The 17246-nt window shown below is 33.3% G+C and overlaps 1 protein-coding gene across 1 annotated transcript; it reads right to left on the bottom strand.

Annotated features, from left to right (window-relative positions):
* Positions 1-331: 331 nt before the first annotated feature.
* LOC135149655 (F-box protein At5g07610-like) lies at positions 332-16899 on the bottom strand. The gene is made up of 3 exons (XM_064085426.1): positions 16540-16899; positions 15821-16107; positions 332-932 (listed from the first exon to the last, which is right to left on the bottom strand). Exons 1-3 carry the CDS (start codon positions 16897-16899, stop codon positions 332-334), a joined length of 1248 nt encoding a protein of 415 aa, XP_063941496.1.
* Between the last annotated feature and the right edge of the window lie 347 nt (positions 16900-17246).

Genomic DNA, 17246 nt, shown 5'->3' with positions numbered 1-17246 from the left:
TGATAGAATGAACAGTTTTAAGACGACATAAATGTTTTTTTAAAAGAAGGAAGATTGACTCCATTAAACTGTGCAGTACAGCGTATTGCCTTGTCTAGGTCCTTCCAGTATACAGAGTTAAGAAATGCCTTACACGTCCTAAAATTACCATACACATCAAGGAAGAATATTAACATGTCTATTCCCATATGCACACCCAACACAAACTCGAGTATACAAACCGCAATAATAAAATGCAAATCAAGATTAGTAGAACAGCTAAATTAATTATACATTGAAACAAAAATATTGTAACTAAACTTTAAGCACTAAACTATATATAATAATATACTTACAAATGATGTAGGCTTGCAATCAGTGGATATGCAGGAACAAATGGAGGTCCAGCAGAAATACTCCTAATATCATCCTTCCATTGGAGCTCAGATAGCAGCACCTCAACCTTCTTACTCTTGAAATTATACGAAACAACTGTGCCCAAAACATTTGCAATAAGAGCTGAGTCTTCATCCCGTTCTCCCCTAAGAACACCTAATATCGATTGGGTGGAGTGACACATCTGATTTCCCCCATTCACATTAACCTGTGGGAATGAAGATATCAGACGATCAATATGAACCCAGTGCTTGATATTCCACTTCATATTAACCAGGTTCAGCTCGTACACATTCAAAATTTTTGCTGTATTATCTCGGACACCTGCAAGGTACAAGTGTCCACAAGATTCTCCAAAATGCCGGAAGTGTGAACCACGAGCCTGTGGAGGCAAAGCGATTTGGGTCAATTTCTCAGCATCGATATCAAAACGATAGCAAGATAGCCTGTTTACCCGGATCCAATAAAATGCACCATTGCAATACTCACCCCTGGCAAATTCCAGCCCAGTTCCAACCACAGAAACACTGGTATCTACCCGTTGACCAGTTTCTGAACTGAATTTTAAAAATTTAGACGCTAGTCGGCGTCGGGATGGACAAATAACCACTTGCACACATATAACTTTGAAATGGGGTGATACCAAAGGGTCAAACGCCAAACAACAAGTAGCAACATGACTATAATTTTAAGCATTTAATTTGGGCAGAGGTACTAACTTTAGTTGATTTGTAACTAAATTACGAACACAATAGAAATTAAGAGCATAAAGAGCATTGAATCTAAATAAAGACAATCCATTACAAGACTATACCATCCGCATCAACTTAATTGGAGCATGATCAGGTATTTCAACTGTATCTGAACAAGAAGGAATTTTACGCCCTAATTCATCAACAGAGATTGAATGAACTGTATTATCCCGATAACAGACAGGCCTGTATAAGTAGAGTCCAGAGGGGATGCGAGAACTAGGGTTTTCAACAGTGTGGCGGCGGCCGAAGTGGGCATCGGAGATAAGGGCACACCATTGTTTTGATACCGATTTGAATCGGGTCAGTGATCTGACAGGGAGACGGGGAAAGATAAGATCCAGTAAGCTATCGTTGCCCCGATCAATTCTGCTGATGGTGAACATAATTTTTGAGATTTAGGGTTCTTCCTAGTTACCATTTCTTGTCAGGGGGCGCTTTAGCAAAATGAAATGAAATGTGGTTATTTTGTTTATACAAGCTAAGTTTGTTGTTTTGTTTATTGTGTCCAATAAATTTTGTGAAAAACATGGGTACTTGCTTATTATTTGAGATTTACTACATAGTGCAAAATGGACGATTGTTGTAACTTCATTGTAGTTGAGTTTCTATTCATGTCATCATTACCACGATCATTTCGTTTTTATCGTAATCTTGTAAAGGGCCGTGAATGAATGAAATTTTGTATTAATATGAATTATGTTAATAATATCAAGATGAACTTCATATTTATCTGAATTCTAAAACATGATAGGAAATTGTACAGAGTTGTTTGTAAATCAAATAATTTGATTTTCAAAAATTAAAATAAATAGTTTGTTTTGTGATATAGTTTTGTCGGTGGAATAATCATTACATTACAAAATTATAATCAATATAAAAGTCTTTCATACTCCCTCCGTCCCAGTCAATAGTATACATTGGGGGACGGGGGCGCGGCACGGACTTTAATGCTTCAATATAATATAGTTATGTAAATTATTTTTAAGATTTTCTTTTTTTTGTAAAAGTATAACATTTATATTTTTATACAAAAAAGAAAATCTGAAAAAAAAGTTGTAAAACTATGTTTTATAAGAGTCTTAAAAAGCGTGTCGAGCAGTGAAAAAAAAACGTATACAATGACAGAGGGAGTAGTAGTATAATAATAATGATTAAATTAAAAAATATATGATGATAAACAAATTTCGGTATTTTGGTATTACTCCTTATCTATTTGAATTCTGAAACATGATAGAAATTTTATAAAGAATTAAATTATTTGAGTTTAAAAAATTAAAACAAATAGGTTTGCTGACGATGATTATGTCTGTTGATGAAATTTATGAGCTTGATATAGAGCTAAGGAGCAAGATACATGGTGGTAAGTTTAAATCAATCACCTTGAAGGTTAAGGAGAAAGCACCCAAGGAAGTTGTTGTAAAGAGGAGTCACTCAAAAAGAAAGGCTCTAATCACAAAGTTTGATAATGAGTCATCAAACTCTGATGATGGCTCAAACTCTGATAATTTCGAAGACTATAAAGAAGATTTGTGTAGTTTCTTCGGTTTTAGTTTTGATTGCGTGCTACAACAAAAACGGGTAAATTTGACCGCCAATTTTCGGTCATATTTAATTAAATTTGACAGCGCGTAGTCGAATTTAGCTAAATTTGACCGGAAATTGTTTGTCAGAGATAGCTTAGTGGAATTTAACATTTTCGGTCATATTTAATTAAATGTGACTGCTTAAATATGACCGGTTAAATATGACTTCTTAAATTTGACCGCCTAATTTGACTTCAATCGGCCATTTTTAGCTCTGATTTTTCACCTCCAATTTTTTTCGTCAAATTCAAATTTCCGGCTACATTTTAAATAAAAATTGTCATGACCTTTTTGTTCCTGTCATAATCCCACCTGTAAATATACCAGATGGGGCACTGACATTATTAATCTATACTACAAGTCAAAGCTATGTGCAAACTGATGTGCCAAGGTTGGTCACAGTTAATTAAACTATCAATTGATGAGGAGGGTAACTAATAGTCGACAGCCATACATTAGCAACACAAGGGCTTAACCATGCTGAAGCTGGTGAGGACGACCATATATTCTCGAGATGAGCCAAAGTCGAGCCCAAGACATGAGACAACGGAGGATAAACACTTAACTACGTGGGCTATCCAATCATGCTCTCATTCAAATACTCTTTTAAATCTGCAGAAAAGTAATTCAAATGGCCCAGGTTCGCATATTATGCACTCTCAATTCTGGATGGCGGTTTATCAATTGAAATCTTTCATAAATATTTCAAAATTAGGATCTCTCTTTTTAACACTTAAAATTGGATAGGTTTCACAGCTGTATGATTTATCACCAGTGCAAATCCCTTTTGTATCTTGACACATGTTAAACTCGAGTACTATTTTACAGTTTTGGTGAACGTAATGAAATTACCATATGTACTTATGCTTTCAAACATGGATCAAACACTCTTATAATAAGTACCGCCAAAACTTAATTACGAAAAAATTGGTTGGTTATTTGTGGCGCCTATCATTCTCTTAGTATGCCTTGTTCTCGAGCAGACTCTTTAAGCTAGCTCCCATGAACGTGAAATTGAGCATGCATGGTTTCAAAATGGATCAAGAAATGATCTTTTTATAGACCAAAAGAGGAGAAGAGAGCATGGTTGGTTAGAGAGGAAGAGTAAGTTGCGACCTTGTTAACGCTGGAGTTGAGATCAAGAGACATTGATTATTCACACCATGATCACCAAAACTTGTTTCAAGAAAATACATGTATGGATAAAATATATGTAAATTATATGGACTTCTTATATACTTATTATCGATATTCATGTCAGCACAACCGGGGCTTAAACAAGTACCTATATAATCATCTTTACAAAAAAACAGTGGAGCATGATAAAAATTTCACACATCATTTAAAAATTTCAAATTAATAAAATGTAAATATGTGTTGTTTTAGACTTCTTATAAATCATAAAATTAATTAAGAAGAAATTTTATGAACAATTAAATACCCGACAAATCAATTGTAAAATATTTTTTTATCTCTTTTGGAAATCATAAATAACACAATAATTCTATTAAAATAAAATATCTTTTTTAAATTAATACATATCATAATTCTAACTAGCCTCACACAGAAAATTTACCGATTAGACTTCCAAAATAATTATAAATTAAAAAATTTCAATTTTACTATACATAAGATACCCTAAAGTCAATTGCAATATTTTTTTTCAATCTCTTTGAAAATCAAAACAACATACTGATTTTACTAAAATAAAATATATCATTGTGAAATAAATACATATCATAACATGTATTTGAGACTTTTTAAAAAAAAATTCAAAAATCAAGATAAGATCAAATGTATATATAAAGTTTTATATCTAAATAACTATAGTGTATATAAGTATATTAAGAGGATAATAATATAATTCAATAAAAAAAATATAATTATAATAAATAATACTCCCTCTGTCCCCCTCATTTATTTACAGTTTTTTCACACTGCTCGACACGCATTTTAAGGCGCATATAAAACATAGTTCTACAACTTATTTTTAATTTTTTTTTTGTATAAAAATTTAAACACCAAATTTTTATTCAGAATAAAAAAAGTATAAAATCATAAAAATTATTTAAAAATGTGCTTGGCACGGCCCCAGGGCCGGCTCAACACTAAGGCCATCTAAGGGGTCGCTTAGGCCCCCAACCTGAAAAGGGCCTCAAAATTTTATGAAAGTATATATATTGAAATAATAATATTTAAATTTTTGTTCGTAAATATGAAAAAAACAAAATATCTAAAACAAATATGAACCAGTGAACTTTAAAAAGATAATATATATATATATATATATATATATATAATATGAAATATTAATAAATATAAATAAGATTAACTTAAAAAGTGAGAATTAAATGAATCAAATGATTTTAAATTTTTAGTCGCATGTGTATTAAGTACTTAATAAATGTCATAAAATTTATCATCTAAAATATATAATATTTATTTTTCACAAGTTTTACATTATTATAAATTATATGATTTCTACTTTTTATGTTATAGTACTTTTCTAATGTTTAATTAATTTAAATGTTACATTAATGTACAATAAACCTAATAATAAATAAAAAAACAACATATAAAATGGTATATAAATTTTTGTGCGTAATTAATTTATAATAATCTAAAATATATACGGTTTTAAATAAAAAATATTTTTTATATAAAAAGGCCTCATTTTCAAGTCTGCTTAGGGCCTCAAATTTAGTTGAGCCGGCCCTGCACGGCCCAAGCTAGTAATCTCTTAAAATATGACCGCGCCCTATCCATTTCACACAAAAAATTAGGGTTGAAACCATCTGCAGCGGCGGCTGAATACATTTCATATAAGAAATTTTTCCCATCAGAGTCAGAGCTCGAAGCCTGTATCGTGTAAGCTTTCTTGTGCTATTATAGTAATTGTTAACTGTTGGACTCAGAATCTTATATGTTTATATGGTACTTGCATGGCTACATGTAAATTACTTGTTTTTTACATTATGTGTTGGCATCCCCAATCTATGAACAAAAACTTGCAACTTTTTACATTTTGGAGAGAGAGTCTCGAAATTACTTGACGTTTTTTCAATTGGGACTGTGCGCCCTTCAAATCAGGCTTTTTGTTTTAAAGGTCCCAAATTACGAATTGATTGGCCAGAAAAGGTGGCCGAATTACTGTTCTATATATGACATAAGCAACTAAAGGCATCAATGTTGAAAAAATTCAGAAAAGAAGATGTTGTAGGTGTATAATATTTGTCGAACTCGTGTTTAAGGGGATTTTTGATTGTTTTACTCTTGAGTATTCTTATATTTCTAACGGGTTAAAACATATTCTCCATCATAGATGGTCTCCCTAATATATTTTGGTAATTAATTTCAGATGTTTTCAAATTTTACTTTGTGCTGGATGCAGAGACAGGTTTCATAAAGGACTGGTGGGAGATATTCAGGTTGCAATTCTCTTTGAGACGGGAAAACGTAGCAGGAGGGAATCCACAATTCTCTGTAAAGATGGTTTCACTATTTGTTTAACTAACTTATAATATCATACTATGATATCTTAGTAATATCCAGTCTGTATAAAATATCCATAAAATTTGGTTAACTGCATGCATTCTCAGACATCTATGGATGATTTTCTAGCTATGCTAGCATCACAGGAAAAGCAAGAGGCAACCAGTTCCCATTCCAACATACTTCAGTTGGGAATCCACAACTTAATATGTTTTCCAGTCCATTTGGCTAGCCTGATTATGATTGGTGGTTTAGATGCTGTTATTGTTATATATGGAGCACTTTGTTGCAAAATTTTCCCTAACTAATAGACCAACAAAGCTGGTAAGCGTTCTGCAAATACTGATAGTCATCTAAGGATATTGTCTGTGCCTTTTGGCATTTAATGGTATTTTACATAAATGTGATTACTTGGTTGTAATTGGACTGATCTCGCATATAATCAATACATGGTCTGATTAATGCATTATTGGAGTTTGTATTTCCTAATGCAGAACACATATTCGGAGTTATGCATTTATATGAGAATATGCACAAGGATGATAAAGGCATTGCTTTGAGGCATTTGTTATGGAAATCTGCTAGGACTACAACAGAGTAGGAGTTCTTCTTGTTTTCGTATTTTCTCTATTTCTCTTCCTATATTCTATATTCAAGGTCTAACTAAGGAATGATCCATGGGATAAGTATATAGATTCTTGTTATACCAGATAAATATTGTACATAAAGGTATATATATATATATATATATGTATATATATATATATGTCTCTGGATTATTATCTTGGCCCTTTGAAGGGGTTTGGTTTTTCTCCAATTCTTCTCATATCTGAAAAGTATATTTTATGTTTTCTTGTCTGCAGTGGATCTTTTGATCTAGATGGCTTTGAATATCCTCCGTCCGAAGTAACAAGCCACATAGTCACCCTTGTAGTTGTTCCAGTTGAACCAGTACCCCATATTTGGAGTACGCCAGTTATTTACAATATCCTGCTGCTGCTCATGGGCTTAATGGAATGGACACACTATAAAAGGGACCTCATATTCAGTTAGGAGCTTGAGATGATTTACTCAAGTTTTGATGTGGTGGATGGCTGTGGTTGATTGCTGAGGGGAGATTGAGGAGATTGTATCTGCTATTAGAAATTCATGTTTATGTAAATCAGACATTTACTAAAATTAAATATTTTGATGTTTTTTTCCTTTGTATAACAAGATATTACATTAGAGTTTTTAAATTTTAATAATTAAAAATTTCATCTGTTTGTGTGATGTTCCGCGGATTGGTCGCTTTAAGGATCTTTGGTTGTAAGAGAATTAGGTAATAAGGTAACTTAGTAAACAAGTAGCAATTCAGCTACTTCATATGGACCACATATGAACCACAAAATATGTGTCATATATCAGATCGCATGATAATTCAGTCACTAAATTTTCTGTCATCGGTGTAGTGTTCCAATGGGGATGTTAAGACACATCGGTTTTTTTAGCTGCCCTTGTTTGTAATAACTGAATTGTTGATAGAATGAACAGTTTTAAGACGACATAAATGTTTTTTTTAAAAGAAGGAAGATTGACTCCATTAACTGTGCAGTACGCGTATTGCCTTGTCTAGGTCCTTCCAGTTACAGAGTTAAGAAATGCCTTACACGTCCTAAATTACCCTACACCTCAAGGACGAATTTAACATGTCTATTCCCATTATGCACACCCAACACAACTCGAGTATACAAACCGCAATAATACAATGCAAATCAAGATTAGTGAACAGCTAATTAATTTTACATTGAAACAAATATTGTAACTAAAACTTTAAGCACTAAACATTATATATTATTACTTACAAATTATGAGGCTTGCAATCAGTGGTATGCAGGAACAATGGGCGCCAGCGAAAATACTCTCATAATCTCCTTCCCTTGGAGCTCAGATAGCAGCACCTCAACCTTCTACTCTTTGAACCCAAAACATTGCAAATAAGAGCTGAGTCTTCATCCCGTTCTCCCCAAGAACACCTAATATCGATTGGGTGGAGTTGCACATTCTGATTTCCCCATTCAATTAACCTGTGGGAATGAAGATATCAGACGTTCATATGAACCCAGTGCTTGATATTCCACTTATATTACCAGGTTCAGTCGTACACATTCAAAAATTTTGCTGTATTATCTCGGACACCTGCAAGGTACAAGTGTCCACACAGATTCTCCAAATGCCGGAAGTGTGAACCAGAGCCGTGGAGGCAAAGCGATTTGGGTCAATTTCTCAGCATCGTTATCAAAACGATAGCAAGATAGCAGTAGCTGTTTACCCGGATCCAATAAAATGCACCATTGCAATACTCACCCTGGCAAATTCCAGCCCAGTTCCAACCACAGAAAACACGTGGAGATCTACCCGTTGACCAGTTTCTGAAACTGAATTTTAAAAATTTAGACGCTATAGCGGCGTCGGGTGGACAAATAACCACTTGACACACATATAACTTTGAAATGGGGTGATACCAAAGGTCAAAAGCCAAACAAACAGTAGCCAACATGACTATAATTTTAGCATTTAATTTGGGCAGAGGTACTAACTTTAGTTGATTTGTAACTAAATTACGAAACAATAGAATTAAGAGCTAAAAGACATTGATCTCAAATAAAGACAATCCATTACAAGGACTATACATATCCGCATAACCTTCATTGGAGAGCATGATCATGTTTTCAACTGTATCTGACAAGAAGGAATTTTCGCCCTAATTCATCAACACGAGATTGAAATGAACTGTATTATCCCGTATAACAGACAGGCCTGTAGTATACGTAGAGTCCAGAGGGGATATCAGAGAACTAGGGTTTTCAACAGTGTGGCGGCGGCCGAAGTGGGCATCGGAGATAAGGGCACACCTTGTTTTGATACCGATTTGAATCGGGTCCGTGATCTGACAGGGAGACGGGGAAAGATAAGATCCAGTAAGCTATCGTTGCCCCGATCATTCTGCTGATGGTGAACAATTTTGAGATTTTGGGTTCTTCCTAGTTTACCATTTCTTGTCAGGGGGCGCTTTAGCAAAATGAAAGAAATGTGGTTTATTTGTTTATACAAGCTAGTTTGTTGTTTTGTTTATTGTGTCCAATAAATTTTGTGAAAACATGGGTACGTGCTTATTATTTGCGTACTAACATAGTGCAAATGGACGATTGTTGTAACTTCATTGTAGTGAGTTTCTATTCATGTCATCATTACCACGATCATTTCGTTTTATCGTAATCTTGTAAGGCCGTGAAATGAATGAATATTTGTATAATATGAATTATGTAATAATATCAAGTGAACTTCATAGTGATCTGATTCTAAAACATGATAGGAAATTGTACAGAGTTTGTTTAATCAAATAATTTGATTTTCAAAAAATTAAAATCAATAGTTTGTTTTGTGAGAGTTTTGTCGGTGGAATAATCATTACCTTACAAAATATAATCAATATAAAGTCTTTCATACTCCCTCCGTCCCAGTCAATAGTTACATTGGGGGCGGCGGGCGCGGCACGGCTTTTGCGTCAATATATATAGTTATATTAAATTATTTTACTTTTCTTTTTTTTTGTAAAGTATAACATTTATATTTTATAACAAAAAAAGAAAATCTAAAAAAAAGTTGTAAAACACTTGTTTTATAAGAGTCTTAAAAAACGTGTCGGCGTGAAAAAAAACGTATACACTGACAGGGGCGTAGTGTCGTTTAATAGAATGATTAAATTAAATTAGAATTTGATGATAACACAAATTCGGTTATTTTGGTATTACTCCTTATTCTATTGAATTCTGAAACATGATAGAAATTTATAAGAATAAATTATTTGAGTTTTAAAAAATTAAAACAACTAGGTTTGCTGACGATGATTATGTGTTTGATGAATTTATGAGCTTGATATAGAGCTAAGGAGCAAGATCATGGTGGTAAGTTTCAATCAATCACCCTTGAAGTTAAGGAGAAAGCACCCAAGGGAAGTTTGTTTGTAAAAGGAGTCACTCGAAAAGAAGAAAGCTCTAATCACAAGTTTGATAATGGTCATCAAACCTGATGATGGCTCAAACTCTGATAATTTCGAAGACATAAGAAGATTTTTTGTTAGTTTCTTCGGTTTTATTTTGATTGCGTGCCACAACAAAAACGGGTTAAATTGACCGCCAATTTTCGGTCATATTTAATTAATTTGACAGCGCGTAGTCGATTTAGCTAAATTTTGACCGGAAATTGTTTTGTCAGAGATAGCTTAGTGGAATTTAACATTTTCGGTCATATTTATTAAATGTGACTGCTTTAAATATGACCGGTTAATTTAAATATACTTCTTAAATTTGACCGCCTAATTTGACTTTACATCGGCCATTTTAGCTCTGATTTTTCACCTCCAATTTTTCGTCCAATTCAAATTTTCCGGCCTACTTTTAATAAAAATTGTCATGACCTTTTTGTTCCTGTCATCATCCCACCTGTAAATATACCCGATGGGGCACTGACATTTTAATCTATACTTACAGTCAAAGCTATGTTGCAAACTGATGTGCCAGGTTGGTCACAGTAATTAAACTATCAATGATGAGGGGGTACTAATAGTCGACAGCCATCCATAGCAACACAAGGGCTTAACCTGCTGAAGCTGGTGAGGAGACCATATATCTCGAGATGAGCCAAAGTCGAGCCACGACATGAGACAACGGAGGATAAACACTTAACTACGTGGGCTATCCAATCATGCTCTCATTCAAATACTCTTTTTAAATCTTCAGAAAAGTAATTCAAATGGCCCAGGTTCGCATTTTGCACTTCAATTCTGGATGGCGGTTTTTACATTGAAATCTTTCATAAATTTTCAAAAATTAGGATCTCTCTTTTAACACTATAAATTGGATAGGTTTCACGCTGTATGAGTTATAACCAGTGCAAATCCCTTTTGTATCTTGACCCACATGTTAAACTCGAGTACTATTTTACAGTTTTTGGTGAACGTAATGAAATCCATAGTACTTATGCTTTCAAAAATGGATCAAACACTCTTTAATAAGTACAGCCCAAAACTTATACGAAAAAATTGGTTGGTTATTTGTGGGCCTATCATTCTCTTAGTATGCCTTGTTCTCGCGCAGACTCTTAAGCTAGCTCCCATGAACGTGAAAATTGAGCATGCATGGTTTCAAATGGATCAAGAAATGATCTTTTTATAGACCAAAAGAGGAAGACGAGAGCATGGTTGGTTAGAGAGGAAGAGTTAAAGTTGCGACCTTGTTAACGCTGGAGTTGAGTGATCAAGAGACATTTATTATTCACACCCTGATCACCAAAAAACTTGTTTCAAGAAAATACATGTATGGATAAATATATGTAATTATATGGACTTCTATATACTTATTATCGATTTCCTGTCAGCACACCCGGGGCTTAAACAAGTACCTCTATAATCACTTTACAAAAAAAACAGTGGAGCCTAAAAATTTCACACATCATTTAAAAATTTCAAATTAATTAAATGTAAATATGTGTTGTTTTAGACTTCTTTTAAATCATAAAATTAATTAAGACGAAATTTTATGAACCAATTAAATACCCGACAAATCAATTGTAAAATATTTTTTTATCTCTTTTGGAAATCATAAATAACACAATAATTCTATTAAAATAAAATATCTTTTTTCAATTATATCTACATAATTCTAACTAGCCTCACACAGAAAATTTACCGATTAGACTTCCAATATTATAAATTAAAAATTTCAATTTACTATACATAAGATACCCTAAAGTCAATTGCCATATTTTTTTTCCATCTCTTTGAAATCAAAAAACAATACTGATTTTACTAAAATTAAATATATCATTGTGAAAATAACTACATATATAACATGTTATTTGCGACTTTTTAAACAAAATGCACAACTGTTATGGAAATCTGCTAGGACTACAACAGAGTAGGAGTTCTTCTTGTTTTCGTATTTTCTCTATTTCTCTTCCTATATTCTATATTCAAGGTCTAACTAAGGAATGATCCATGGGATAAGTATATAGATTCTTGTTATACCAGATAAATATTGTACATAAAGGTAATATATATATATATATATATATATATATATATGTGTAATATATATATATATATATGTCGTGTTTTCAGAGTTATACAATTGGACCTTTTGGATCCAATAATTGCCTTGAGTTTTGGGCACCACTCCTCACATAGGCAACTGGCTCCTACTGTGAGAATTGTAGCCCAAAGAAGAAGAGATCAAGAAAAACTGACATATCTACTACTACTACATCCTACAATATTGTTAAAGGTGCATACAATCATGAATCGTAAAGCTCAAAGCCACATTGCGATGATTTTCTTTGCATAGGTAAAAATCTATCACATTGATATATATGGCTTTTATTTTCTTATTTGCGATCTATAATTAATTTGCGTTCCTCATAATTTTATTTTTTTGCAATTTCTTGTAGTAGAAAACGACCTTAAAAAAAAAAGCAATTCCGATAAGATATAGTTTGCAATGTACTTTTACCGTAAACTATTTTGTATAGATTTGAATGAAACTTTTTGATAAAATTGCAATATATATAACAATCCAGTTATTCTATTTTATGACACTTGTACTAAAATTATAGATCTATTAATCTATATCTAAGAAATCTTATAATGTATTTGTGAGTTATGAGAAAGAAGACCAATTGGGATCGAGTAATTAGTTTTTCGAGCCTATGTTAGGGTTGGGTTACAATGACGATATAGGGGTTAGGAAAATTTGTACTTATGCTTCCTTAGTTTTACCATTTATTAAAAAAAAATCCTAGATGATATCGGAATAGTAATTACCATATACGCGATCTCCCTGAAGTCTTAACATTGTGTCAGCAAATGGTTATCCTAAATTCTGGAGTTCAATTTTGTAATTACCTTATCTCCAATATAAGGTAATTACAAAATCGAACTCTAGAATTTGAGATACTCACTTCCTGATTCAATGCCAAACTTTTGACGAGATATTGTATATGATTAAAATGACGATATAGGAGTTAAACATTTGTACTTATGCTTCTTTAGTCTTCTATTTATTAGAAAAATTCTAGATGATATCGGGTAGCTACCATATACACCATCTCCTTGAAGGCTTAAACATTGTGTCAGCAAGTGGTTATCTTAAATTCTGGAGTTCAATTTTGTATTACCATATCGGTAATATAAAGGTAATTACAAAATCGAACTCCAGAACTTATGATACTCACTAGCTAATACAATGTCAAGCTTTGACGTGATGCTGTATTTGTTAAATAATGACATAAATATTTTACTTATGCTTCCTTAGTCTTGTCATTTATTAAAATAAATCCTAGATGATATCGGGTAGTTACGATATACGCTATCTCCTTCAAGGCTAACATCGTATCAGCAAATGGTTATCTTAAATTCTGGAGTTCAATTTTGTAATTACCTTATCTCTAATATAAGATAATTACAAAATCGAACTCCAGAATTTGAGATGCTCACTTCCTGATTCAATGCCAAATTTTGACGAGATGTTGTATATAGTTAAAATGACGAGATAGGAGTTAAAATGTGTACTTATGCTCCTTAGTCTTGCCATTTATTTAGAAAAAAATCTTAGATGATATTGGGTAGTTACCATATACGCCATCTCCTTGAAGGCTTAACATTGTGTCAGCAAATGGTTATCTGAAATTCTGGAGTTCAATTTTGTAATTACCTTATCTCTAATATAAGGTAGTTACAAAATCGAACTCTAGAATTTGAGATACTCACTTTCCTGAATCAATGCCAAACTTTTGACGAGATATTGTATATGGTTAAAATGACGACATAGGAGTTAGAAATTTATACTTATGCTTCCTTAGTCTTTCCATTTATTAAAAAGATCCTAGATGATATCAGGTAGTTATAACCATATACACCATCTCCTTGAAGGCTTAACATTGTGTCAGCAAGTGGTTATCTCAAATTCTGGAGTTCAATTTTGTAATTACCATATCCATAATATAAGATAATTACAAAATCGAACTCCAGAATTTATGATACTCTCTGGCTGATACAATGCCAAGCTTTTGACGTGATGTTGTATATTGTTAAAATAATGACATAAAATTTATATTTATGCTTCCTTAGGTTTGTGACATCCTATTAAGACCACCCACATATTGTAAACATGCAGGATCTGTGGCTTTACCGTCATCTAGAAAACTAGTAGAGTTTAGCAAGATTCCTCAAAAATATAAGTTGACACATATGGAATTGTTTAAGAAGCAAGTACGTAGCATGTAGATATTTTACTTCTTTTTTTCTCTTTTCATCTTATAATATCTGATCCCCACTTTATAAATGGACATATAGAGAGGAAGACGGTAATATGAGAAGCCAACTCTGGATATATCTTGGCTTTGAAGGGGTTTGGTTTTTCTCCAATTCTTCTCATATCTGAAAAGTATATTTTATGTTTTCTTAGTCTGCAGTGGATCTTTTGATCTAGATGGCTTTGAATATCCTACCGTCCGAAGTAACAAGCCACATAGTCACCCTTGTAGTTGTTCCAGTTGAACCAGTACACAATATTTGGAGTACGCCAGTTATTTACAATATCCGTGCTGCTGCTCATGGGCTTAATGGAATGGAAACACTATAAAGAGGACCTCATATTCAGTTAGGAGCTTGAGGATGATTTACTCAAGTTTTTGATGGTTGAGATGGCTGGTTTGATTGGCTGAGGGGGAGATTGTATCTGCTATTAGAAATTCATTTTATGTAAATCAGACATTTACTAAAATTAATATTTTGATGTTTTTTCCTTTTATGTATAAAAGATATTACATTAGAGTTTTTAAATTTATAATAATTAAAAATTTCATCATGTTTGTGTGATGTTCCGCCGGATTGGTCGCTTAAGATCTTTGGTGTATGAGATTAGGTAATAAGTAAACTTAGTAAACAAGTAGCAAATTCAGCTACTTCATATATGGACCAGATATGAGACCACAAAATAGGTGTGCATATATCAGATCGCATGATAATTCAGTCACTAAATTTTCTGTCATCGGTAGTAGTTGTTCCAATGGGGATGTTAAGCACATCGGTGTTTTTCAGCTGCCCTTGTCTTGTAATTAACTGAATTGTTGATAGAATGAACAGTTTTAAGACGACATAAATGTTTTTTTAAAAGAAGGAAGATTGACTCCATTAAACTGTGCAGTACAGCGTATTGCCTTGTCTAGGTCCTTCCAGTATACAGAATTAAGAAATGCCTTACACGTCCTAAAATTACCATACACATCAAGGAAGAATATTAACATGTCTATTCCCATATGCACACCCAACACAAACTCGAGTATACAAACCGCAATAATAAAATGCAAATCAAGATTAGTAGAACAGCTAAATTAATTATACATTGAAACAAAATATTGTAACTAAACTTTAAGCACTAAACTATATATAATAATATACTTACAAATGATGTAGGCTTGCAATCAGTGTATATGCAGGAACAAATGGAGGTCCAGCAGAAATACTCCTAATATCATCCTTCCATTGGAGCTCAGATAGCAGCACCTCAACCTTCTTACTCTTGAACCAAAACATTTGCAATAAGAGCTGAGTCTTCATCCCGTTCTCCCCTAAGAACACCTAATATCGATTGGGTGGAGTGACACATCTGATTTCCCCCATTCACATTAACCTGTGGGAATGAAGATATCAGACGATCAATATGAACCCAGTGCTTGATATTCCACTTCATATTAACCAGGTTCAGCTCGTACACATTCAAAATTTTTGCTGTATTATCTCGGACACCTGCAAGGTACAAGTGTCCACAAGATTCTCCAAAATGCCGGAAGTGTGAACCACGAGCCTGTGGAGGCAAAGCGATTTGGGTCAATTTCTCAGCATCGATATCAAAACGATAGCAAGATAGCCTGTTTACCCGGATCCAATAAAATGCACCATTGCAATACTCACCCCTGGCAAATTCCAGCCCAGTTCCAACCACAGAAACACTGGTATCTACCCGTTGACCAGTTTCTGAACTGAATTTTAAAAATTTAGACGCTAGTCGGCGTCGGGATGGACAAATAACCACTTGCACACATATAACTTTGAAATGGGGTGATACCAAAGGGTCAAACGCCAAACAACAAGTAGCAACATGACTATAATTTTAAGCATTTAATTTGGGCAGAGGTACTAACTTTAGTTGATTTGTAACTAAATTACGAACACAATAGAAATTAAGAGCATAAAGAGCATTGAATCTAAATAAAGACAATCCATTACAAGACTATACCATCCGCATCAACTTAATTGGAGCATGATCAGGTATTTCAACTGTATCTGAACAAGAAGGAATTTTACGCCCTAATTCATCAACAGAGATTGAATGAACTGTATTATCCCGATAACAGACAGGCCTGTATAAGTAGAGTCCAGAGGGGATGCGAGAACTAGGGTTTTCAACAGTGTGGCGGCGGCCGAAGTGGGCATCGGAGATAAGGGCACACCATTGTTTTGATACCGATTTGAATCGGGTCAGTGATCTGACAGGGAGACGGGGAAAGATAAGATCCAGTAAGCTATCGTTGCCCCCGATCAATTCTGCTGATGGTGAACATAATTTTTGAGATTTAGGGTTCTTCCTAGTTACCATTTCTTGTCGGGGCGCTTTAGCAAAATGAAATGAAATGTGGTTATTTTGTTTATACAAGCTAAGTTTGTTGTTTTGTTTATTGTGTCCAATAAATTTTGTGAAAAACATGGGTACTTGCTTATTATTTGAGATTTACTACATAGTGCAAAATGGACGATTGTTGTAACTTCATTGTAGTTGAGTTTCTATTCATGTCATCATTACCACGATCATTTCGTTTTTATCGTAATCTTGTAAAGGGCCGTGAATGAATGAAATTTTGTATTAATATGAATTATGTTAATAATATCAAGATGAACTTCATATTTATCTGAATTCTAAAACATGATAGGAAATTGTACAGAGTT

This window comes from Daucus carota, chromosome 9, assembly GCF_001625215.2.
Source record: "Daucus carota subsp. sativus chromosome 9, DH1 v3.0, whole genome shotgun sequence".
Classification (NCBI taxonomy): Eukaryota; Viridiplantae; Streptophyta; class Magnoliopsida; order Apiales; family Apiaceae; genus Daucus; species Daucus carota.
This window is presented reverse-complemented; position numbering and strand designations above follow the sequence as displayed.